Here is a 24331-nt window from a genome sequence, read left to right as displayed (position 1 = left end):
ACCAGAGAGGAGGGGCTTCATACGATCCATCAGTATTCTTGCCACAACTGTGTATAAAGTAGTGCACAAACTGATCGGCCTAAAGTGGCTCGGCTCAGCCGCATCCTGACGCTTTGGTATAAGCGTGACAAATGTGGCCTTCCAGTCGTCAGGCATCCCTGACCGACTGAAAAAACACAAGACCGCTTCCACCACTGTAGTCCGGATAATACCCCAGTATCTCCGGAAGAAGAACGGTGGGAAGCCATCTGGACCAGGGGCCCTATCCTCCCCCAGTGCCCAGATAGCCTCACGCACCTCCCCCTCCATCACTGGTCGAACCAACATAGCATTCTCAGTCATATCGATTTGGGAATCAGCCCTCGGGAGCTGGCCAGTAGCATCAGACCCACTCTCCTCCGTCTAACGAGAGCGAAAGAAATCAAGCAGGATATGGCTGATGGCCGAATCACCCTCCACCCGGTGGCCCTGCTCATCCCGCAAGGATCGGATCATATTCCTCTGCCTTCTGATAACCGTAGAGAGGTGAAAGAAACTAGTGTTCCGATCACCCTCTCTAACCCACTGAATTCTGGATTGTTGTCTCCAGAAGATCTCATGTTGACGCAGGATCGAGTGGTGTGTGGCGAGGAGTCCCCGGAGGCTCACCATATCGGCCTCGGGGAGCACGCCCACCTGATCTTCTCTTCTTTGATAGTCGGCAATCGCGGCCTCCACATCCTCCAACTTCCTAAAGATATCGCCCACTACCTCACGGTTCCAACGCCGAAGCCGTCGCTTACTCAGTTCCAATTTACGTGAAACCCTCTGCATGGCATCACCGCGAACTGGCAGACTCCAAGCTCCTCGGACAATGTCCCAGGATTGAGGGAGAGACAGCCAAACCTTCTCAAAGCGGAAGGGGCTTTGGTGACTAGAACCTGATACCGTCGAAATCAACAAAGGACAGTGGTCCGAAGCGATCCGGGGTAGGTGACTAATCCTGTAGGAAGGAAATCTGGTGAGCCAGTCAGTGGAAGCAATAGCCCTATCAAGTCGCTCCCACACCCTGGCTCGACCAGCCTGGTTATTACACCAAGTGAATTGTGGGCCAGAGAAACCTAGATTTACTAGGCCGTTACGCGAGAGGAAATCCCGGAACTCTCTCCTATCCATACTGTTGGTGAAAGCCCTACCTCCGCGTTTCTCACTCCCCTCCAAAATGCAATTAAAATCACCCACTATCGCTGTCGGAAAACCCTGAGCGATTAAGTGGGTGAGCTCATCCCACAAAATCCTCCTGGTCCAATAGGCAGTGCTAGCATACACACCGCACAAGACCCATGGTGCAACATTAGGTTCCGAGATAATCATCAGGACCTGTTGGGAGCAGTTATGGAATACATCAACTGTAGCCACACCCCGCTTCCACAGAGCCACAATACCTCCAGACAACCCCTGGGATTCAACTACATATGTCTCCCAGTCAACCTCAAACCGCCGTAATACACGACCTAGCCCTCTACCGGATAGTCGTGTTTCATAGAGAAAGCAAATCTCTGGACTATGGATCTGAACCAACCTCCTAAAGGATGACATGAAGGCCGGCTTAGCCGCCCCTCTGCAATTCCACGCGAGAATCCTCATGGGAAAAAATTCGAGAGGTCGGCCACAGGTGCATCCACCCTCTGGGCCGCAGGGTCCATCACCTCCTCGTGATAAGGATCGTCTCGCTGACCCTCATCCATACTAGCTCCGGACACGACTCGCAACACTGCCGCCTTCACCCGTTGAACGACCGTTGAGTGATCAGCGGATCTGCTCACTGCCCCCTCAACACCACTCGGGTCATCTACCCCAGGCTCCATGAGTGCAGGCGCATCCCGCCCCACCAGAGGATCACCCATAGGGCAGTCTACACAGGCAGGGAGTCCACTAGCCATAGTCGCGTCGCCCAAATCGGGCCTGCTCACGGCACCCTCCCCCTGTCCCACATCCACCTCTAGAGGGCCTAGAGTAGTAGGGATCTCAGATGGCGAAACCACCCCCAGGGCCTGGGCCCTAAACTGGAAACCAGACCCACTGGGCCCCACCTGCTCGGCCAGCAGCTCAGGCCCACTAGCAGACCCAATGGCAGGCCCCGTAGAGCCCAAGTGGGCCGTGAACAGCGGAAGGCCCCCGCCCACTGTGGCCTTCTCAGAGGCCTCCGCGCGTGGCCCAGCCAAATTGGGCCACGCGCTGACCACCGCGCGACTGGCCTGGGAACCAGTCGCGCGGTTCACCGTAAGCTTCACGCGCGCCCCGCGATCGCCCTTGGGGCCCGCCCGTCTCCGGCCAGAGAGGCGGTCCACATCCAGTAGCGGCCCAGCATTTCTGGGCCGCTTCTTGGACCGGTTCTTGTGCTGACCCGCCAAACCGGTGCCCGGCCCGGCCCGATCCTCCGATACCGAGTCAACTCGCCGCGCGGTCGTGTTGCCGAACGAGGCAACACGAGAGCCCCCTTCCTGCCCACCAGAAACCAGGGCCCCTACCACCACCGGCGGGGAGTGGCGGCGGGCCACTTTGGTTGGTTTCTGCCAACCCTCTAGGTCCAGCGGGGACACCAGAGGCCTGGGCGAAGCAACCGGCGAGGACGGCCGAGAAGGGGTAACCCCCGGAGGCCTGGGCGAAGCGACCGGCGAGGACGGCCGAGAAGGGGGCACCCCACTGGAAGCCCCCGTCGCCTGCCCCGATTGCGGCGGCGCTTTCTCCTGCGGCGGAGCTTTCTCCCGCGGCGGCCTGGCACGAGATGTCACCAACCACGGGCCGTAGATCGGCCCGGGAACCACCTCCTCCGATTGGCTCCCTCCCGGCGGCGCCGGAACCCCAAACCGGCACCCAAGCTCGAGGTGACCGATTCTCCCGCACCGCACGCAGAGATCCGAGATGCCCTCGAAGACGAACGGCTGCCAGAGGGCCTTCGTCCTCCCGAGTATCCGGATTCCGGGGAGGAGGGGATCAGAGGCATCAATCGCCACCTTGACGCGCGCAAAACCCATGGCTCGGCGCCCCTCTGTGACCCCGTCCACTGCCAACGGCCGCCCGGCCTTTGCAGCGATGTCCAGAATGGTCGAGGTCGACCAATACTCTGAAGGGAGCCCGGGAAGCCGGAGCCAGACCACCACCGTGTTTACCGAATTTTCCCTAGGTAGAAAATCCGGCGTCCACGGCTCCATAGCTAAGAGTTGCCCCGCCACCACCCAGGGCCCCTCCGACAGGGCGCGGTCCCGAACCTCCGGCGATCGGAACCGCAGCGCAAAGTGGTCTTCGGCTAGGGAAACCGCCACCACCTCTCCTGTTTTTTCAGTCGGGCGGCCACATCCTTGGCCACCCACTCGACCGGCACCCGCCGGCCGAGGCTCCGGCCAACCAACGCAAGTCCTTCCCACTCCCGGCGAGCCGCCTCGATGGGCTCCTCCGGGAGCTCGAAGACCGAGGAGAAGTGGTTCTTCGAGGAGAAGTGGTGGCTCAGACGAGCCACCTCCGTCTCCGTCAGCCGGTGAGACACCCACGGTCCAGGCCGCACCCGACCAACGGGTCGCGCCCCTTTCCACCCCGAATCCGTACCTTTTTCTTGAGCTGCAACCTCCGCCCACGTCCTCGGCGCCGCGGGCAACTCCGTCGGAACCTTGCCTTCCATCGTCGCCGACCCCGACGCTTGCTCCCCTACCGTGCCAGTCGACGCAACCATCGGCTGCTTCCCCTTCTTCCCGGCCATAAGAGTACCTGAAACAACCACAGCAAACAAGGGCAAACAAAACACCAAGCACACCTCAATCTCCGCCGAACAGCAGGCCGCAACGGAGCTCGCCGGCCGCCGGCGAAAAGAGCCATTAGATTGGTAGGCCTTTCTCTCTCCTCAGAGCTTCTCACTCTAAAGAGCTGTTGCCTTTTATCACATGCCATGTTTACGTGATGTATTTACGTGATGTATTTTGTGAAACACCGTCGGCTTAGCGTAGAACTCCTTGGACTTGCTCGACTTCATTTTTTTTTATCGCAACTTTCTGTTTCAGTTGAGGGTAATCATGTACCATGGGAACTATAATTTGCTAAAACTTTTTGTTTTTTAAAGGGACTAATTTGTGAAACTTGATCCAAGATGGAATTGGACTTCAATTAGCTATTTTCCTGTCATTCCAAAGTAAACACTCCCATATTTCCTCTCTCTCCAATTGTTTCTAGTTTTATGGAAGCAAGCGTGGGCTCCCTCGACCTCTCCCAAGCCAAAGATTACGGGCCTTTCAAATTCAAATAGCTGAACATCGGTCTATAATGCTGTCGTTCCTCCGACCCGAGATCGTGAGCTAGGAGTCGCGGCAACTGCTGTATAGGAATCCTCCCCACAAACATATGAGGTATCTTAACATGATATCAAAAGCAAACAGCAAAATAAATTTAAATAATCATTGCTCAAATTTTAATTTAAGTAATTAGAATCATATTTTAATGTCTCACAGAACCAACATTATTCAAAAGATTTTATATAAAACTCTTGTCAAATTTTGATCTAAATTAAAGATTTGGCCTCTAGTCACTCTCTTGATCATAATTTCGTGCTATCTTAGTTCTCAAAATTTGAAAAAAAAAAAGATAATGAGCTCGACAAATCAATAAGTAATGAATATTCTAATTAGATAATTCATGTAATAATATAAGATACGGTAGTAAAATCAAGGTTGAAGGAATCGGTACTGGGCGTCGTACCAGTTCTCTAGCGGGATGACTCGGTACGGGTCGTGCTGGGCCTGTATCGAGAGAGGGTACATAGTTGAAACCGGAAAAGGAGAAGAGAAAGAGAGAGCGAGCGGGGGAGGAAGAGAGAAGGAGAGGCGGCGAACGCCGGTGGACTACTGACTTCACTTAAAAATTTTAAAATTTTTTAGCTGCGGTCGGACTGCTTTTTTTGTTCGAAATAGGAGAACCGGCCGCGGCCTCGGCTGCTGCGGCCTCCGCTGGCCCTCCGCCGACATTCGCCGTCTCTCCTTCTCCCTCTCTCATCGCTCGCTCTCGATCTCACTTTCTCTTCTCCTTCTCCGGTTCCGACAGTGTGCCATTTTTGCAATCCAAACCATACGGTGAGCCACCGATATGGTTCGAAACGGATGGAACCGGGTGGTTCCGCCAACCATGAGTAAAATAGTGTAAAGATATAATTATATAACCAATTCTGTTTCAATTCTATTTCAAAATACAATTTCATTAAAATCCATATCTTTCAAATATTCATATATGTAATCATAAATCCGATTCAAAATAAATTGCATTCAACTCAACAACCTTTAAGCGTCGACATACTCAAAATAAATTGTATTCAACTCAACAACCTTTAAGCGTCGGCACACTTATATCCAGTGGCTAAGCTGAAAATATGATCAACTTATACCCTACAGAGTGGATCAGAATATCACACTTATACCTTGCAAAGTGGGTTAGAATACTACATTTATATCTTATGGCGAGGCCATAAGTAGAATTAATGAGCTTAATAAAATTTAGAATGCCAATACATATCTCCAATTGGCAGGTCCAATATATAATCAGGCTGAGAGTTCAAATTTGATATATGTTAAAATTCTTTTTACAAAATCATATATATCGTAATCCAATCAAAATATGTATATACAATATAAGATCAGTTAATAATATAATAATTATCCAAAAAATATAACTCTAAATTATATATCTATTTTTTATTCAAAATACGATCTCATAAAATTCATAATCACAAATAAATCAACTAACAATTTATTTGATGTAAAAATAAAATTATATGAATAAAAAATCTAGAAAAGACCAATCATTACTTATAACTATAGGTTCAAATAATTTCGATAATATTTCTTAAAACCTAAGACTTGAGCGAGCACTCAACTAAAATCTAAGTCTAGAGAAGAAGGGGAAGGAACAAGTAGTGGTTTAGTTATAGTGATCGGCAAAATCTCAGTGGTGAGACGAAAGAAGTGTGGGGTCTTTAAATAGCCCATAAAGGCTAGGTTTTCTAGTTTCCATAGGAAATTGAGATAGAGAAGGAATCCGTCTCCAACTCAAAGTCAAAGAAGGCTTTATCTTTTTTTTTTAATTTTCTATTTTAAGTCGAACAAGGTTCTATCTTTTTTTTTCATGTCTTACTCTAACTCTTATATCTACGCCGATCATGTGGACTAGATCCAATTTTTTATTAGTTAAGTTGGATATCACAAATACTCTTTCGTATCTTATTAGAATTCAGAAAAAGCAAATTTTTCTTAACGTGTTGAGATATTGTTCTCGATCGCAAGTTACTAGTGATAAAGCGCTGGAATCATCCTAATTCTCTTGATGCTTGCAAATTTCTTTTGGAAATTTATTTTTCCCACTGATATCACTAGGTATACATTGTAAGTACATAGATAAGTATGCTTTATTTAGTCCACTTTCATTCATGTGTTGTTTTCACTTTATAGTTAAGTAGATGCTCCCTTTGCTGCCTTACTCTCTACTCATCTAGTTTGCAATCAAAAGATAGAATTTTACTATTTGAGGAGGTCGCTATCCATGTAATTCCTCAAAAATTTCATGCATACAGCCTGCTCAATGTTCATTCTTTTAATTTTTTTTATGTCTCATCTGATGATTTTTCTTTCTTCCTTTCCTTCTTTCTATTTTCAGCCTTTTATTATTAATGGACTCTGTAGGTTATCAATGATTTGTGGACAGAACAGGATTGTAGATTTTTATGAATTTCTATATTATAATACTGGCTGAATGCACTAATCTTAGCCTGATAGATCCCTGATGATGAGATTGCTAGTTGGTGAACAATTATGTTTCTTTCTATGTTCATTATTTATCTAAAGATGCTTTACTATTTAACTTAATTTGCTTCCAACTACTCCATGCTTATTAGGTTAGCTTGTTCCTCCAAAGCTTGATGAATATTTTCTATGATATTCATTTGTTCAGAAATGGAATGAACTCTGATAATCTTGTTTACTCGACCAGGCCTCTCATTGATGGCTGACCAATTAATATTGCATTGATTGTCGCGGATAAATAAATAGTTATTTTAAATACCAATTTAGATCTATCTGTCCGTCTGACGGCAATTAATGTTAATCCGTCCATATAATGGCAAAACTAACTCACACATTAATTAGTCCCCTTTTTTTTTGGTGAACATTAATTAGTACCTATCATTTTCGCACGCAAAATACCACTCATACACTCAACCCATTCCTGGCTCTGAAAATTTCAGATAGGTCATGTTAGGAAAAAAAACTAAGTAATCTCAGGACAACTTACAGACGTCCGACCAGAAGACGCCCGATCAGAAGGCATCCGACCAGAAGGTGCCCGGACCGAAGGTGCCCAACTTGAAGGCAACTAGCTCAGCTCGGCGCCTGACCAGATGCCGGACTCCGGGATGCCCCGTCATAGCACTTGACCTCAGAAACCTAACCTCACTATTCACCCCTCCGTAGTTCAGCCAGAGACCATACCCTGCTTCGCCGTCAGCAATTAATGCGCATGGCCTGTTCTGATCTCCAGCTCACTCAACCATTAAAGCATATGATCTCTGTTGATCTCCGGCTCACTCAACCATTAAAGCATATGATCTCTGTTGATCTCCGGCTCACTCAACCATTAAAGTGTATGGCCCCTGCTGATCTTCAGTTCGCTCAGCCATCAATGCGCTTGTTATCTACGGATCTCAAGCCCTCCAAGGCAGACAGTTGAACCACTCCACCACGTCTGATCAGCCACGATGGCTTACTGACTCTGGTCTGATCTCCCACGATACTATTAATGCACATGATTGTGTTCAATTATGACAAAAGGGACAATCTGCCCTGTCACTTCACAGGTAATACAATACCTCTCTATAAAAGGGGAATCCCTCCACCTTGGAGGGGGGTTGGACTCTGAAACCCAGAAAAACATCTCCCATCTTCTCTCACATATTAGCCCCCTCTGACTTAAGCATCGGAGGGCCGGCACCGGAAACTCCGGCCATCGGCTTCTTGCAGGACTCCTGGAGGACGCCGCCCGCCACCCCCCATTCGAGCACCGGAGCTCCTCCTCCTCAGCCGACAGCCGCCCCCCGGGTCCAATTTCCAGCAACGTCCCAATTTAGGTACCAAGCCATTTATACTTCGGGGGGTACATTTGTTTTATAGTTGAAATCAAAATTAGAATGTATTGGATCAAAAATCAGAATAGATATATTTAATTTTTGATGCTTCTAATTTATGATTAATATTTGAATAGTATGAAACACAGAGATAAAATTTTAAAAAATTATGATATATTTTTTTAAAAAAATAGAATAAGAATATTTTTTTTTTTTGAACTAATGAGACTCCATCCCTATTCTAAAATTCAATTTTTCTGGACCAAACAAGCTCCTATTAATTGAGCCTAGCTTAATTAGCATCAATTCAAGCTTCAGATCGGGCCCAAGTTTAGGCTGGATTTTGTTTCCTGCCTCAAAAATATCTTATTCCAGACACCGAAAAAAAAAGGAGTGGTCGCCGCTCCGACGGCCTTCCGTAAATTGCTCTGATTTCCACCTACCTACCCTCCGGCCACCGGTGGGCCCCGCCATTTTGGCACGTGGTGCGATTCGCTGCATCTGCTCGGTGCCCAGCTTCCTTCAGACCGTGCCATCGCCCATCACATCTCACATGGTGGCACGTGCCAGCACATGGTTTCACGTGCTTCCTGGCACGTGCCACCGTTAACTCCACATGAGGTCGGTCTCCGATGGCCATCTACGGTCACAAGTGCATCCCTACGGTACCTTTCCATCCGCATCAAAACACGGAACAGGAAACCCTCAATGGTCCATCCGGTGGGGCCCGCTGGAATCCACCACCTGTCATTGCTGCAGCGAACAAGCAAGACTCAGTTCGTCTTCGCCTCAGCACAGCGAATCCGGCCATCATGTGCCCCTTGCAGGTCGATTAAATAACGGCAAAGCGGAAACGACAAAAGAGGGCGTCAATAATTAACAGGAAAAAAATTCCGGACCGCGATCCTTTCACGTGTCGAGTTCACGTGCTACGTGTCCTTCCCAAAATAATGGCGTCTCCGATACTCGTGCAGCCTTATACGTAACCAATCACCCTCCGAGCCTTCCCTATTCACAGTTTTGCCACCACTTGCACCCACCAAACAGCCATATCCGGTTGTCGTGTCTGTCTTCTATTGGCCAGCAGGATACCCCTTTTGCTGTCTTAAGCTGTACAGCTGATCTCAGCCCCATAGAGTAGGCGAGGGCAGTTTTGATCTCTCTCTCTCCATTTTTGAACCCTCTGTATCCCTCACCTGACAGTATATATATACATACATCGCCGCTCCATCGCTCCGTTCTCCGTTCCCTTCGCCTCTTGGAGAGATTCCAAACTCCCCTCCTCCTCCTCCTCCTCCTCCTCCTCCGCCTTCTTCGTTGCTTTTGTTTCTCCTATTTTTTCTTCATTTCTTGGGCTGCTGCTCTCATGGCGGACGGTGCGAACGGGAGGGCCGGAGGTGATGTGAAGGCGATCTTCCGGCAGATCTACCTTACCCTCAAAGCGGAGCTGCTCGAGGATCCCGCCTTCGATTTCACCGACGACGCCCGGCAATGGATCGATAAGGTACGAGGGTGTAACCGTCTTCGTTATCTCCGCCCCGCATTCTCTTATCTCCGTGCTATCGAGCGCTTTCTGGGAGATCTTTCGAGTGGAATCGACGGAACGGTTGCTGGGATTTGAAATCACGCTCGCCCGGGTTGATTGGTTCTATGGAATTTAACTTCGCGCTGTCCTTCTTTTGATAAAATTGAAGTGTTCTAAGTCATTAGGTTTCTTCTATCGTTGATGATTCTCCCCTGCTATATCAGTGTTATAGATCTAATGCGCATATATGCACCAAAGATTTCTGATTCCTGATCTGGTAGTTTTAGTATTTTTTTTTTTTTGGCTCATTAGTGTTTCGGAATTCTATTCATGCTTATATTTTATGCGATTTTAAGTTTTATTGAAAGATGAGGTTTCGATAAATCTTTGATGATTGTTGTTGGAATTGGCAGCACATATATTTTTGCTAATTCCTTGCGAATGAAATGCAAAATCACAAGTCATCTTTTTTTTTTCTTTCTCCCTCCATCCTGTGAAATCATTTGTTGATGCTGGGCTGGAAGCTGATCAGGATAAAAAGTAGATGTTTGATACCTAGTTGCGTGTGATCAGAACAAGTAAAAGCTGGGTTTGGAAAATAATATCTTACAACAGGCCCTTCTTTTGACTTGTGCATATAGTGAAATAAGGTCACAACGGAAGAAAATCAATAACTTTTTCAATATTTTTACTCGTGGTTGTTTTTTGGTCCCTAAGATATTTTCCAACATATACGGGGACATGATAACTTCATTAATTCAGAGCTTGTGTTGTTGCCAATGTTTTCCTTGTTCCGTTTTCACTTCACATCATTAGTCAGGTTTCAAAAGGTTTTGCGATTCTGGAAGCTAATGTTTACATTTCCTATGTTACATGTCATATGTATACCGCACGACAAAAGAAAAAAAGGGAAATACTCCACATGTTACAGGTTTCGCAATTACCAACCAATCTTTTCTTTTACAACATCATAGTGATTTGGCTATTTATAGCCGGAATATATTTTTTTCTGCCTGGACATGTCAGAAATACAATACCTCCTGTTTAATATCTGTCAATGACCTTTTTTTTTGTCATGTGCATGCTGTAACAGATGCTGGACTACAATGTACCTGGAGGTGAGAGAGTACGCTGCCTATGAGGAGATGATGTTAAAACATATTTTAAACAGTTCTTGGCTTAATTGATGTCATTGCTGCTAGGTAAGCTGAATCGCGGGATCTCTGTGATTGATAGCTATAAGCTGCTAAAAGGAACTGAACTGAGTGACAATGAAGTGTTCCTAGCATGTGTCCTTGGTTGGTGCATTGAATGGGTAAGCAGTTTAGTTTTGTTTTCCATTGTAGCCTTGCCACTTTGTTTATTTGACCATTCATGTTAAAAATTGATTTAATGTTTTCTTATGGATGGGAGGCTGAGCCCTTTACCATTAAAATGTCTGCAGCTTCAGGCATACTTTCTAGTCCTTGATGATATTATGGACAACTCCCACACAAGGCGAGGTCAGCTCTGTTGGTTCAGAGTGGAGAAGGTTTGTTATTTAGTTTTCCTTTTAGATTTCATTTATTCGTTGCTTTCAAGACTTTCATATTCCATATACATCCTTAATTTTAGATAAATTACGTTTTGGCTGTCAGTTTATCATCAACTCAGATTAAAAATGTGTCAGATATGCCAACTTTTAATATGGTTGTCTACTCATGATGCTACTTTTATTAAATTATTGGCTCTTCAGCCTTCTGTTGTAAAATCGGTTAAAAGTTTATTAAAATTTTGTGGAGATACGAGATTTTGCTGAGAAACTTGGGGTGACTTGTGGACTAAATTTTTGAGATGTGATTTTTTTTTTTAAATCAGGGCCAATTTACTAGTTTATAAAGGTGAGCTACTTTTGCGGCCTATCTGAATTTTGCTTGTATTTGACTCCTGTTGTCACAAAAATCCTGATCTTTGATTTACCCTCATCTTTTTTTTCTTCCCTTATTCTTTTATAGAAGGCATGAGGTTATTGGCAGTCATTGTGACTTATTTGTAATTAGTTATGATCATGGCCCTCTTTGCTAAATGTATACCTGGATTATACCATGTTGGTTATAACTTTTCAATTGCTAAGGGCATATCCACTTGCCAATAACATGCTTGATTTCTAAGAACATGGACAGGCTTTTTTCAGCTATACTCTTTTGTTTTACTCTGCACATAGCTCTAAATCTAGCTATTAATTCATCTTAATTTCTTATAATAGGTGGGTCTTATTGCTGCAAATGATGGGATTATACTTCGCAATCACATTTCTCGGATTCTTAAAAGGCATTTCAGGGAAAAGCCTTACTATGTTGATCTCCTTGATTTGTTTAATGAGGTAACCATCTATACATTGGTTCTTAGGATTTGCATCAGTTTGCAAATTGTGGATTTTCTGTCTAATTCTTGTAATGTATCCTTGTAGGTTGAATTTCAGACAGCTTCAGGACAGATGCTGGATCTGATTACTACTCATGAAGGAGAACAGGATCTGTCAAAATACACAATGCCAGTGTATGTGAGGGATTTACTAATTGTTTTGTAGGACATACCATCATGTGCTGTCATGCTTATATATGATCTAGTGTATCCATAGAATTCTCATGGAAGTGATATTTATCGTCAAGTTGTTTCCTGTACTACTGGGTGATTTTAATGTTCCTAAATTAGATAAACATTTTATCGTTCTGCTCTAAGTTCTCTTTCTCTTATGTTGCTAATATATAAATAATTGAACTGGGATGCAGTTATCGCCGCATTGTTCAGTACAAAACTGCCTACTATTCATTCTACCTTCCGGTAAGTTCAGATGAACAATCACATGATATGATGCGTCTGCTTGCACATTTTTCTTTGATACCTCATAAACATCTTGAGGATAAATTGTTCTCGCCATGACATTTTTGGATTTTTCTTTTTTGTCGAACTTCTTGGTCGTTCATAGTTATTAATGCATGTGCAGTACGGTTTTGAAGTCAGTTGGATCATAAGATGCCTATGTTAATGAACTCTTCAGATATTTTAACTTTGCATGAGTGTTGAAAGTAAATTGATTCATGGTATATGCATACTACGTAATCTACATGCTTGAGATTGAAGTCAAATCCACCACATGAAATTTTTGCATTTGTTTTTATAATGTAAATTTATTGCCATGTCTGTATATTCTTTTTATCATGTGTCGAAGGAATTGTACCTAATAGTGAAATTTCATTGCTTCATTTTTTTTTCTGGCTGTGATGGGGAGGGAGGGAGGGCGGAAGGGAGGGAGAGAGGGAGATTGTAACCAATAGATCTTTCATCCAAACCAGGGCGTAAATTGAATTCCAATTGTTGCTGGTTGATAAAGTCCGATTATTTAATTGATAGTCATAATTCATAACAGTTCTTGCAATTATTTGTTGCTATCTGGTCTAAAGTTCCAGCCAGTTTGAGCTTTCCATTCAGGGATGCATGGATTGGGCCTGCTCAAAAAAATATTTTGAGTTGTATCATGCTTTTAGGCCCATCGGATTAGGCCATGTTAGGAATATAGACCTAAAATCGCTATTCGGTAGGGTTTGAGTCAACCTTAACTTGACACAGCCATGGCCTCGTCTGTATATGTGTAGTATGTTATTAATAAAGTTCGTTGTACCGTACCGAACTGGATTGTATGGGATGTACCGTTCTATATCGGTTTGGTATTGAGTACACTATATGAGGGGCATATCGACACTTGGTATGCCGAGCCGGCCCCGTACTGTACTATACCAACACAATGATAGTATGGCACCAGTATGGGTATGGTATTGAGACGGCGTACTTTGGTTATTAATATATAGTGGTATATTGTAATATATTTCAACAACCGACATATGCGGTACTATCAAAATTTTAGTTAATAGGATTTTATATATGCTTATTATAAGGATGTGTCCCAATTTGCATCATGTTTTAGTGTTGATGTTGCAAAGTTAGTATGTACCATTGATTTCTTATTTGATATTTTATATTTCTTCTGTTGGATTGTAACTAGTTTTTATTATTCTAGGTTTATTATTCTAGGTGCTTGCCTAGTGCCTAGGCATTAGGTGGCCCTCGGATGGCCATCTGCCACTTGCCATCTATAAAGTGATGCATATTAAAATTCAAAATACTGGTGAGATTGCATTCTCCTGTTTTTTTTTTTGGATCCATGACTAGGCTGCCTTTTGAGCCCATCCTTTTTGTTGGTATTGACTCCGACTACTGCCAGTGCAACTTGGGCCTGGGTAACCCACAACCCATAATTTAGGTAGTGTTTGGCCAATATATAAACCTAATTGGGCTTAGGTTGGGAAATGTCAATCAACTTCAAATTTGATCCAGTTTAAGTTGAGAACTTGGGTGACCTAACCAACCCCAAATTTCTATCGTTGAGCATCTAGCCCAATGCAACCTAAGCCTAATTCCTATTCTCTGTAGGGCTTCCAACTTGAGCAAAACCAAACCTAAGTCATATTTCTATAGTTACGCTCCAACTAAAGATGGATTAAACCTTGCTTCAAACAACCCAACCCAGTCCCACTTTATCCAACCCCACTCAAATTGTATTTGCCTATTTGGGTTGAAACTTTTGGAGTGGGCTGGTTTGCGGTTTAGGTTTGCATGTCTTTGGGTTAGATCAGTTATTTTCTCAACTTTCTCTTGCTTGCTCTCGTTTCCATATCTGTTGTTCACTGGCAATGCAACTATAGAGGCAAATTTTGGCAATAATTTGATCTTGATCAACATGATGGGAGATGATTATTATTCATATGCCAATCTTGTTTTGCATACATTAGCTATATAGGCACTTTCAACCACATAGGCCTGCATAGAAAATTAGTAGCAAATACATCTACATGCATTACTTTTATAGCTATGCAATGATCATATTTAAGAGCCCACTTTATGGATTTCGGTTAAAAAAAAAACTTTTGCAAAAACTCTGTACATGCTGCTTGTTTTTGTATATGATTTCTCTGACATGAATTCTTATTGTGGCTTTATTATTGCTATTAAAATCATATTGTAATATTTTTTATTTATATGCTTTCCTTTTTATTGAAGAGTTTAAACATTTATTGACTATGTGATGTTCAGGTGGCATGTGCATTGCTGATGTCTGGAGAAAATTTGGATAATTTTGTTGATGTAAAAAACATTCTAGTTGCAATGGGAACATACTTCCAAGTACAGGTGATTCTCACTCTGATAACTAGTATGTGTGCACCATTTTTCTTTTGCTTGCAGTGCTTTCTTTCTATGTAATCAATGACAGGCTTTTTCTTTCAGGATGATTACCTTGATTGCTTTGGTGATCCTGAAGTAATTGGTAAGGTAGGTGCATCCCCCTCGCCCACCCCCCCACCCCCCCCTCTCCCTCCTCCTCCTCCTCCTCCTCCTCTTCTTCTCTCTCACAAACACAGAGACTCATGCTTCTTGGATCGTGAAAGCTAAATTTATCATTCCTCTTAAAGGTGTACTGGAAGTTCTTACTTCTTATCAATTAAGATGTATTTGTGACAGATTGGTACTGATATTGAAGATTTTAAGTGCTCCTGGCTCGTTGTGCAAGCCCTGGAACTTGGTAATGAGAGTCAAAAGAAAATATTAACTGTAAGGCCAAAATATTTTCCTCCCATTTTTCTCTGTTTAGTATAAAAGGAACACATAATTTAATTTATGATATCTTATCTTAGGAGAATTATGGAAAGTCAGATCCAGCTTGTGTCGCAAAAGTTAAATCCATTTATAAAGATCTTGATCTCCAGGTTTGGCAAGAATACTCTTATATTTTTAGATAATTAGATACTATTTAAGACCCTTGACAATTATCATTTTGTCCTTCCTTTGGCAGCATTTTTTGTGGTAGAGCTTAATTGGTTCCTGATGTTGTTTATGTATGTACTTGTTACAGTGCAATATACATGTTTCTGTGCTTTGCCCATTTATCATGGTTGTATGTGATATTTTGCCACATTTCTTGTAAGTTATCCTAGCTTGCTATTTTAACTGTGATACGTTTTGACCATAAGATAAAGCATTGATCAACATTGTTGTATGATGCTGGTACATTACCAATTTTGGCTTTACTAGGATAACATTTTTTCTTTTTCTTGGTAGTAAATTTGTCGAGTTGTACTGAATTTTATAAGCCAGTTGCGTGAGCTATAACACATAGGATACTTCAGCATCTGCAAAATCAAACAGAGGACGATTTTTGTTGGGAACATATCTGCCTCAATCCACTATGTGATTCTACGTAATTGAAGTACGCTCATTTTAAGGTAAATGAATGTTTTGGAAGTAGGCCACGCCAGCCTTATAGGTGCCCTTAGTTTTGCATCATATTTGAGTCTTGAATCTTGATAGATGAGAATGATTGGTCAATTGTTATCAGATGTTGCCAAGCTGGTAGTTCTCATTGACATACTGCATCTTAGCTGATATGTCATCTTTAGTTGATGTTGCCAAGCAAAACGTGGCCTCCCTTTTTGAAGGCATATACAAAGTTCAAGCAGTGTGGGTAATCTATCGTATTGCATAAATTTTCAACAAGGGGAATCTACATAGTTTGGGACTTTATATTAGTTTTCATTCTGGAATATGGACACGTAGGCATCTAAGCTAAATCATATCTTCCACAAATTAAAATTTGTAAGTGGTACTTGCCACCCCAAATGAACTAACGCAACACTAAAGGTCATTGATCAAAAGGAAAAGAATATAACGGTCTATGCCCAAGGAATAAAAAGAAAATATTTTAAGGCCAATCAGTTGTCCCTAAGCTCCATTTCAATCCATCTTGACAAGGAAAGAAGATAGAGAATATAGTTTGTTAGTCAGAGTAGAAAGGAGAAACAGATGGACAGGCAGTTGTACATGAACAAAATAATCTGAAAATGTTGAAATTAGGTAGTTCTTTATAAAGATTCATATTCAGTGTGCAGATCAAAATGATAGTTTTTATGATTAGTTAAGATAGTGTTCATCATTACAAATATAGAGTTGCTTGTCTTCTTGAACCTTTGTTTTTAGTATAATTATTTGTAAGTTGAATATGGAATGTTCTTTTCTTTAGAATTATTTTTTCAACTAATTATAAGTTTTTTTAATATGTACATATATGAACCTGATGTTGTAGTTGACTTTTGATTATGAATGAAATATGAAACTGTTTTAGCCTCTGTTTGTGCACGTGTGCATCTTTCCCTCATCTCCTACAAAAATAAATGATGACCCATTTTTTCCCTCTTTCAAAATCAACATTACCATCCATACTCCTCTAAACTCTTTCATATGCATAGAAGATGTGTATAACTACCAAAGTAAGATAGTTATCTACTTTTAGGTATGGAAGCTTTTAAGCACTTCAGAACAAGTTCTTTTTAGGGCTGAAAATGGATCGGATACGGATCGAATATTGATATATCCATATCTGTATCCATATTTTTCAACGAATATGGATATGGAGATATTAAACGGATATCAAAATTAATATCTATATTTGTTTTAGACGAATATAGATATGATTCGGATATTAAGCATATCCATATTTGTTATAAATGAATACAGATGCTAATCGGATATTAAACATATCTATATTTTCCTATCTAAATACAGATATAAATCGGATACTTTTTTTAGATATTAATCAAATTTAACCAAAATTCAATGATAAAAACTATCAATAAAGACATGATCATATAAAAAGGATTCAATTAAAAAAAATATAATTTACAAGCATTTATCAATAATAAAATTCAACAATTTCATAAAAGACATATCGTTCAAGGTTGCTGGTCACCGAAGTAGACGAGATCTATGGTGCCTCCATGGCATCTCATGGCTATAGCCGGTTGCAATTGCAGGGTGGAAACTAGAAAAAAGATGGGACCTTCGAAACCCTAGTTGCTTGAATTCGACGAAGAGGAAAGAGGGACGAAATAGATGAACGAGAGGTTTGAGCCTTTCAAGTGTGCGGGGTGATTCCAAATTTTTTTTTCTAATGGAGTATCCGTATTTGGGTTACTATCTTAAGTGACGGTCATCCGATGTTTGGATTTTTTTTAATTCAGATTTGGTTAATCACTTAATTGGTTTCTTGGTTTAACATAACTTAAACTTTTTCTTTTCACTTACTCTTGTTATACGGATATTCGGATCCGAATCCGAAAAAATCATGTGTATCCATATCCATATCCGGAAGATTTTTGAACTGACTATCCGAATCCATATCCGTATCAGATCGGACCAAAAAAATAGTATCCGAATCCGATCCGATCGGATACGAAAACGGATACGGTCAGATATAATCCGACCCGCTTTCAGCCCTAGTTCTTTTATTCCAAACTACATGACAAGCTCTGTATTACCCATGTCTAACAGATTCCTTTTGTCAGCCTGTAGTTCAATAATTGATTTCTTTAATTACTCCTTATATCTGGTGTGATGACGAACCAGGAGTTGGAACGGCTGTAGTGCTGATAAGTTGATTTCTGAAATAGTGAACAGAGAATAGGGAGGAAGAACAAGAGGAGAGGAAGGGAGGGAAACGGCAGCGAAAAGGAAGAGAAGAGGAGAGGAAGAACGAGAAGGGGAAAGAAAGAAGTGGAAAACGTGGAAAAGAAAATGCTTAATTCTTCATCAACCCTAATCAACATAAAAGTCCCCTATAAATAGGGCCCAAATAAGACAATTAAAATAAAACCCCCTTACACAAAATAATTTCCAATAAACCCAAAATACACAAATGAACCCTAAAATGCAAATAAATTCAGAAGTAAAATAATAAAATAAACATGCAAATAAAATGGTGGCCTAGCTGATGTCCCCATCAACTCCTCCCGGATGGGAAAAACTCGACCCCGTCGAGTACAGATCTGGTCGGCTATCGTACTGCTCCAGAAAATTAGGGTCAAGGCGCTGCAACTCGGCTCGTGAAATCCACGTCACATCTGATTCGGGTCGACCTTTCCACCGAACAAGATAACGTTGGTAGCTTCCTCTTCTGGTAGAAATAACCTGCTCATCTAATATATGTTCTATGTGTTCTCTACGTGCATGAAACTTTGAAGGTGGAGGCTTAATAGCAGGTGCTGTAGCGGATGCAGTCAATCAGAATCGTGTACTCGTGGACCGGGGCGATGATCGGTGCCGGTTGCAGCTGATGGACCCTTTCAATTGGTTTTTAATTGGATCTTTTCACAGTGCTTTTGCGAGTCTGCTGGGCTTGAAAAATGGAGGAGAGAAGTGAACCTGCTGCGTTTGTGAGGTGGGAGCAGGCCTCTGTAGTGAGGGACTGCTGGTTTGGGCCTGTGAGGTAAATAATTGCAGGTGGCTGTGCAGAAGGTGGCGCGGCCTAATGGGCCTGATGGGCCCGTGGATGAAATGGTGGGGCGGGTGGGCCGTGTGTTTGCTAGGCCCGAAAGGAAAGAAGGGCGGGTTGGGGTCTGGTGTTTGGTTGGAAGAGAAACGAGGGGGGGTTGACGGTTGAGACCGATGGGAGGGGGAAAGAGGGGCTCGGGAGGCGTGGTGTTTGAGGGGTGGAGGCGTGGTGTTTGAAGGGTGGAGGCGTGGTGGTGTGGCTCGGCGGAAAGAGGACCGGCGGCCGGCGCTGAAGAAGACGAGGCAGAGTGCAGCAGGCGGCGGCGTCGACTGAGACGTCCATGAAGGCGGTCGCGGAGGCGCAGACGGTGCGGCTCGGCGGGGAGCTCAGGGCGGGGCGGCACCGGCGGATGCGGCGGAGGTCTCGGCGGCGACGGGAGGCGGCTCGAGCTCGGAACCTCCGGCGGATGCGGCGGGCGGACTCGGGCGGCGCGGAGGGATGGTGTGCTCGGAGAAGGTGGAACGGTGACAGTGGCGCGGCGGAGCTGTGGACGAAGGTGGAGGCGGTGATGGCGCTGCGGATGCGGCGGCGGGGGCAACAGCGGCGAGCGGAGCTCGGTGGATGCTCGGCGGCATGGCGGAGGCGGCGGCGGCAGCGGCGGAGGCGAAACCCTAGAGGTAAGCAGTTTTTTTTCAGGGACACGTGCAGGTCACGTGATCCGACGGTTTTTGTTTTTTTGAACCTCAACGGGTTCGGATTATCGGGTTCAGGTTTCGGATGAAACCCGCTCCGATAACTGTGAAGCCCAGCACGTGCAGATCACGTGCAAACAAATTTTTTTTTTTTTTTGTATACTTGTTGGACCCGGGTTACCGGGTTGTGGGTAACGGGTTTAGGACTTGCCCGTTACCTGATTTCTTCTTCAACCTCTCGAGCGATTCGGGAGGATGATCCGGGCGCTTCGGCGGTAGTGGCGGAACGGCCGAACGGAGCGGCGACGGAGTCCGCTGCCGCAGCTCCGTAGTCGGCGGTGACAGGCGGCTTCCGAGTGTGGTGGCTACCGGAATTCCCCTGTGTGCAGCGGTCGGTGGGTGTGTCGACAGTGCCGAGGGATAGGGTTGAAAATAGAGCGGCGACGCTCTTCTTCTTTCCGGCAGCGGGAGTCACTCGTGGCCCGTCGACACGCTCCGGTGTCCGTGGTCGAGGTACCGCGTAAAGTTCGTGCGCCAACTGGAATCCGGGGATCCGGCGATGCTCGGCCATACACCGGTGGCGGTGGCCGCAGGTGGTGGTGGCGTCGAGTGCCGGCTCGGACGGTGTAAAACGGAAGAGCCGCGACGACGGCAGCAACGGCGGACGGGCGAGGAAGACGAACAGTACCCTGTCGTTCTGTTTTTTTTTTTAATAAAGAACGGAGCTATCTGTTGGAGAGGGTGGTGCCTGCTCCGATTGTTGGTGGAGGGGAGTCGACGTAGGCCCTGTTTTGCCTTGTTTCCGACTGCTGGAACCAGAGATTCACGCTTTGGCAGAGCAAGGCGTACGGCTCTGATACCAAGTTGATGACGAACCAGGAGGTGGAACGGTTGCAGTGCTGATAAGTTGATTTCTGAAATAGTGAACAGAGAATAGGGAGGAAGAACAAGAGGAGAGGAAGGGAGGGAAACGGCAGCGAAAAGGAAGAGAAGAGGAGAGGAAGAACGAGAAGGGGAAAGAAAGAAGTGGAAAACGTGGGAAAGAAAATGCTTAATTCTTCATCAACCCTAATCAACATAAAAGTCCCCTATAAAAAGGGCCCAAATAAGAACAATTAAAATAAAACCCCCTTACACAAAATAATTCCCAATAAACCCAAAATACACAAATGAACCCTAAAATGCAAATAAACCCAGAAATAAAATAATAAAATAAACATGCAAATAAAATGGTGGCCTAGCTGATGTCCCCATCATGGTGCCTTACCCTTTCGAAATGTATCTAACTCAGCTCTGCCTCAAGATAAAATGCCCCTGATTGTTTGCATTCCACTACCCGCACGTCATTAGCTAGTTATTTATTTCTGTACCATTAATATTAGATTCATAATCGATGAAACCCCTTCTTTATTTTGCTTACCAATTGCTTTCAAGACGTCAAGTGGAGGTTCTTTCTAGTTCTGGTCTTACTCCATAGTGAGATTGCTGATAACTGTCAGTTATCTTAGTTATGGAATAATGTGATAAAAGTCTTATGTGGATAAATTCTAAGTGCCTATATGCAAGCTAGCAGTAGCACTTCATTATCTTTTTTTTGTCGAAATTGTCCAATAAACTCCTATTTATTGGTACGGGTAACTGATTTTCTGACTTCACATTTCGCTCCAGTGTCGGCTTACTGGAAATTATAAAACCTACCACCAAATGCTTTAAAAAAATGGTGGCATAATGCACGAGGCTTCTGCCATAGTGGGGTCTGAGGAGGGGTCGGATGTGCGCAGCCCTATCCCTGCATGTGAAGAGGCTATTTCCATGTTTTGAACTCATGACACTCAGGTCATAGTGGAGCAACCAATTGAGTGCTTTTAAAGTTTTGATTATATAGATATTCTTTATAGCTATGCATGAATGTGTATATAATGAAATATTTATTTTTCTAGTCGTCATAGTAGCATAAATCATCGGTGACATTTCTTTTCTCTAGGATGGGTGGATGCAAAATTCTGAAGATCGATGAATTGTTATTAAGCTCAAATCTACCTTTTGTTTTGGGTAAATGTTAATAGAACCTGTTTGAGGTTCAGAGAAGAAATTTAAAGTGTCTCCAACTGAAGAAACATGGTTGGTAGACATTTGTGTTGTATCGATTGTTAACAATCATATCTTATGCAAATATGCATTGAAGGTTCTGCAGATTCTGGATAAGCTGGTTTCATTAACTGTCAAACACATCAGAGTGTGATGCATGGATCGTACTCGAGTATGATATCATAACTGGGCAGAGTGGGTAGGCTGCCAATGCAGAATGAATACTAAGATCTTGAATACAAATTTCTGTTTATGTGCCAGATGATAGCTCTGTCTGCATGGTAACCTCCTGAGATATAAGAATTTGTTCAGATCTCTCCTCTCTCTCTCTTACACACACACACACACATGCATATGTGCGTTATTATATATGTATACGTAGGATTTGTTTCCATTTGCGTGCTGTCCTTTTCTCCAGTAAGTTTCAGTCTGTTCATTTAATGACCAATTAATTTGCACAAAACCTTCTTTTCACATTTTGCTTCAAGTATCAGATGACCTTTTCCTGTTTGCACCTCTTTCCCAGAATGTATTTTTTGAGTACGAGCGACTGAGTTACGAACAGCTGATCTCGTCAATTGAAGCCCAACCAAGCAAACCACTCCAGGATGTGTTGAAGTCATTCTTGCACAAGATCTACAAGAGGCAGAAGTAGCTCTCTGAATATGAGAGTTACCAACCATGTGATAGTAACATGGCATTCTTCCTTGTGATGTCTTTTACTTATTTTTGTAGCATCGATGACTGAACAGCTTTGTTGTATTATTCTATGAAAGAGCCAGACGTTTGTCTCCCTCTTCTCTTCCAGTCTCCATGTCCACTGATTCATTGGTCTTGTAAAATGTGGTCTTGTCCTTTACTTTTCATTTACTGGATAGAGCTCGCTTAGTATAATGGGTCATGGCCAGGTGTTAGGGTTCTCATTTTCTGTGTGGCAGGTGAAGGTGGTTCTGACATTGCAACTAAATCCTACCCAACTCTGAGCATAGAGCATGGCCAAATTTCTTCATTGTATTGCCCTTGCAAGAGTTGGACCGAACAAGCAACCAGTTATGAAGAACAAGCTATATTATAAAGGCTCAGTTCTGAGAACCAGCCACTCCCGGCCTACATGTTTTCTTTTAAGCAAAATACCCTATCTGCATGTTAGGTGATCTTATCAGTTATTTACCGTGGGATAAACCTCGCGGTAAGTGCACTTGTTAAGTATTAGGCTTCTATTGTTCTGTGTTTTATCTTTAACCATCTGGCCAGCTGATCAATCTGTTGCTGTTTACAGAAGCATAAGAGATTTGAAGTCCCCCATTTCCTCGGTGAAATTATGAATGCTCGGAAGGATCGAGATATAAGGAGCATTTCAAACATAAATCTATCTACGCAGTAGCTGATACTTCCTCCCGTCAGACTCCAGCAGTGTCTTGCGTTGGAGCCACAATCTTCATCACCTCCCAATTTCATTGGGTTTGTCTAAGGTAACTGATACCAGTGTAACTGATACAGAACTAGTGTAACGAAGCCTGCCATGAGTGTGGCTTTCAAAGTGCATTGTAGAATGAAACCAGTTCCGGGGTGATGAGTCCTTCTAGATGTCTGGGCACCCTAAATATTTGATAGACCATATCTAATAGATATGGTATCTGATGTATAACTAGTCAGCACGGTCGACACTTCGCGGTTGGAGCTGGTTTGAACCTGAGACTTCTTACTTAGAGGGGAATCTTGTTTAGATTAGAGGGAAGAGATGAAGTAGGGGGTATCGGTTATGAGTGGGTGGCAATTGGCCAACCATGAGGTGGGCAATGTTCGTATATTCTTGGATTCTGTGGATCTAGGGTCTCTTGGCAGTAGTTTTCTTTTCTTTCTTTCTTTTTTACTTTTTTCCCCTTTTTTTGCGGAAAAAAAAGAGGGTTAGAGTCTTCCGCGATTTCATTAAGCAGATGGCACCATTATAAAGAAGGGAATATAGAGTAAATACATAAAGAAGGGAACAAAGGAGCACTGGTAAAAGGTGAAAGAGAAAATAATAGAAGAAAAGAGATCCAAGAAAGATAAAGAAAATCAAAAAAAAAGAGGAGGAGGATGCTATTGCTGCTTTTTTTCCCTCTTGATCTGAGCCTTTGATGCAGGGGAGAAATGGTTTGATCTATGTCATGGTGCGTTCGTAGAAGATGCGGCTGTTTCTTTCTTTGCAAATTGAACAGAGAATGATGATCGTAAACATTAACCATCGAAGAAGTTTCGAGTGAGGAAAGAAGAAGGTAGAGTCGAAGTCTTTCGGTATTTGATGATCCCTCGGTATCTTATGAAGGCAGCCTAAGCTTGCACAGTAATGGCAGCTGCATAGATGAGAATGTATCTCTTGTTGAAGGTTGCAGAGGATGCATGATGAAGGCCCTGGCCATCCTTGCTTGCTAGGTCATCAGCAGTAAGCAGCTTGGAAAGGATTGCAAGCCATGCAAAGACAATTAGCTTGGTTGGAAATGGTGGTTGCCAAATAAACTTGGCCCAGCTTAAACTCCTTCCCATAGAGTTTAGTG

General features: G+C 43.4%; 2 protein-coding genes across 8 annotated transcripts; one reads left to right on the top strand and one right to left on the bottom strand.

The window, feature by feature from the left end:
- Positions 1 to 402: 402 nt before the first annotated feature.
- On the bottom strand, positions 403 to 1626 carry LOC149768692 (uncharacterized). The gene has a single exon (XM_089925228.1). It carries the CDS (start codon positions 1624 to 1626, stop codon positions 403 to 405), a length of 1224 nt encoding a protein of 407 aa, XP_089781354.1.
- Positions 1627 to 9321: 7695 nt separating this feature from the next.
- LOC103708154 (farnesyl pyrophosphate synthase-like) lies at positions 9322 to 23381 on the top strand. Of its 7 annotated transcripts, XR_016395948.1 has the most exons (15): positions 9359 to 9635; positions 10558 to 10587; positions 10750 to 10774; positions 10859 to 10971; positions 11101 to 11187; positions 11902 to 12018; positions 12106 to 12194; positions 12428 to 12479; positions 14787 to 14882; positions 14979 to 15023; positions 15213 to 15302; positions 15386 to 15457; positions 15604 to 15671; positions 21375 to 21542; positions 22321 to 22458. XR_016395948.1 is itself a non-coding variant. In XM_089924319.1 (14 exons), the coding sequence occupies exons 1-14, from the start codon at positions 9498 to 9500 to the stop codon at positions 22346 to 22348; spliced, it is 1050 nt and encodes a 349-aa protein (XP_089780445.1). In that variant the 5' UTR covers positions 9359 to 9497; the 3' UTR covers positions 22349 to 22601. The 7 variants fall into 7 exon arrangements, 4 of the variants coding, with proteins under 4 accessions (XP_017698565.4, XP_089780445.1, XP_089780450.1 ...); XM_089924319.1 differs by lacking the exon at positions 21375 to 21542 and having other exon boundaries at positions 22321 to 22601; XR_016395949.1 differs by lacking the exon at positions 15604 to 15671 and having other exon boundaries at positions 9360 to 9635.
- Positions 23382 to 24331: the final 950 nt, after the last annotated feature.

This window comes from Phoenix dactylifera, chromosome 1, assembly GCF_051530095.1.
Source record: "Phoenix dactylifera cultivar Ajwa chromosome 1, Ajwa_hap1_PhDact_Kaust_v1.1, whole genome shotgun sequence".
In the NCBI taxonomy this organism is placed as follows: domain Eukaryota; kingdom Viridiplantae; phylum Streptophyta; class Magnoliopsida; order Arecales; family Arecaceae; genus Phoenix; species Phoenix dactylifera.
The sequence above is the reverse complement of the archived record's forward strand: the minus strand, read 5'-3'. Positions and strand labels throughout refer to the sequence as shown.

What these genes read in the sequence shown, in the direction of transcription:
- LOC103708154 (XM_089924318.1), top strand. Translation starts at nt 9,498, where the DNA reads ATGGCGGACGGTGCGAACGGGAGGGCCGGAGGTGATGTGAAGGCGATC. An exon ending in GGACTACAATGTACCTGGAG is followed by an intron (nt 10,775 to 10,858) that starts GTGAGAGAGTAC and finishes CATTGCTGCTAG; the next exon opens with GTAAGCTGAATCGCGGGATC. An exon ending in GTTGGTTCAGAGTGGAGAAG is followed by an intron (nt 11,188 to 11,901) that starts GTTTGTTATTTA and finishes TTCTTATAATAG; the next exon opens with GTGGGTCTTATTGCTGCAAA.
- LOC149768692 (XM_089925228.1), bottom strand. Translation starts at nt 1,626, where the DNA reads ATGAGGATTCTCGCGTGGAATTGCAGAGGGGCGGCTAAGCCGGCCTTC.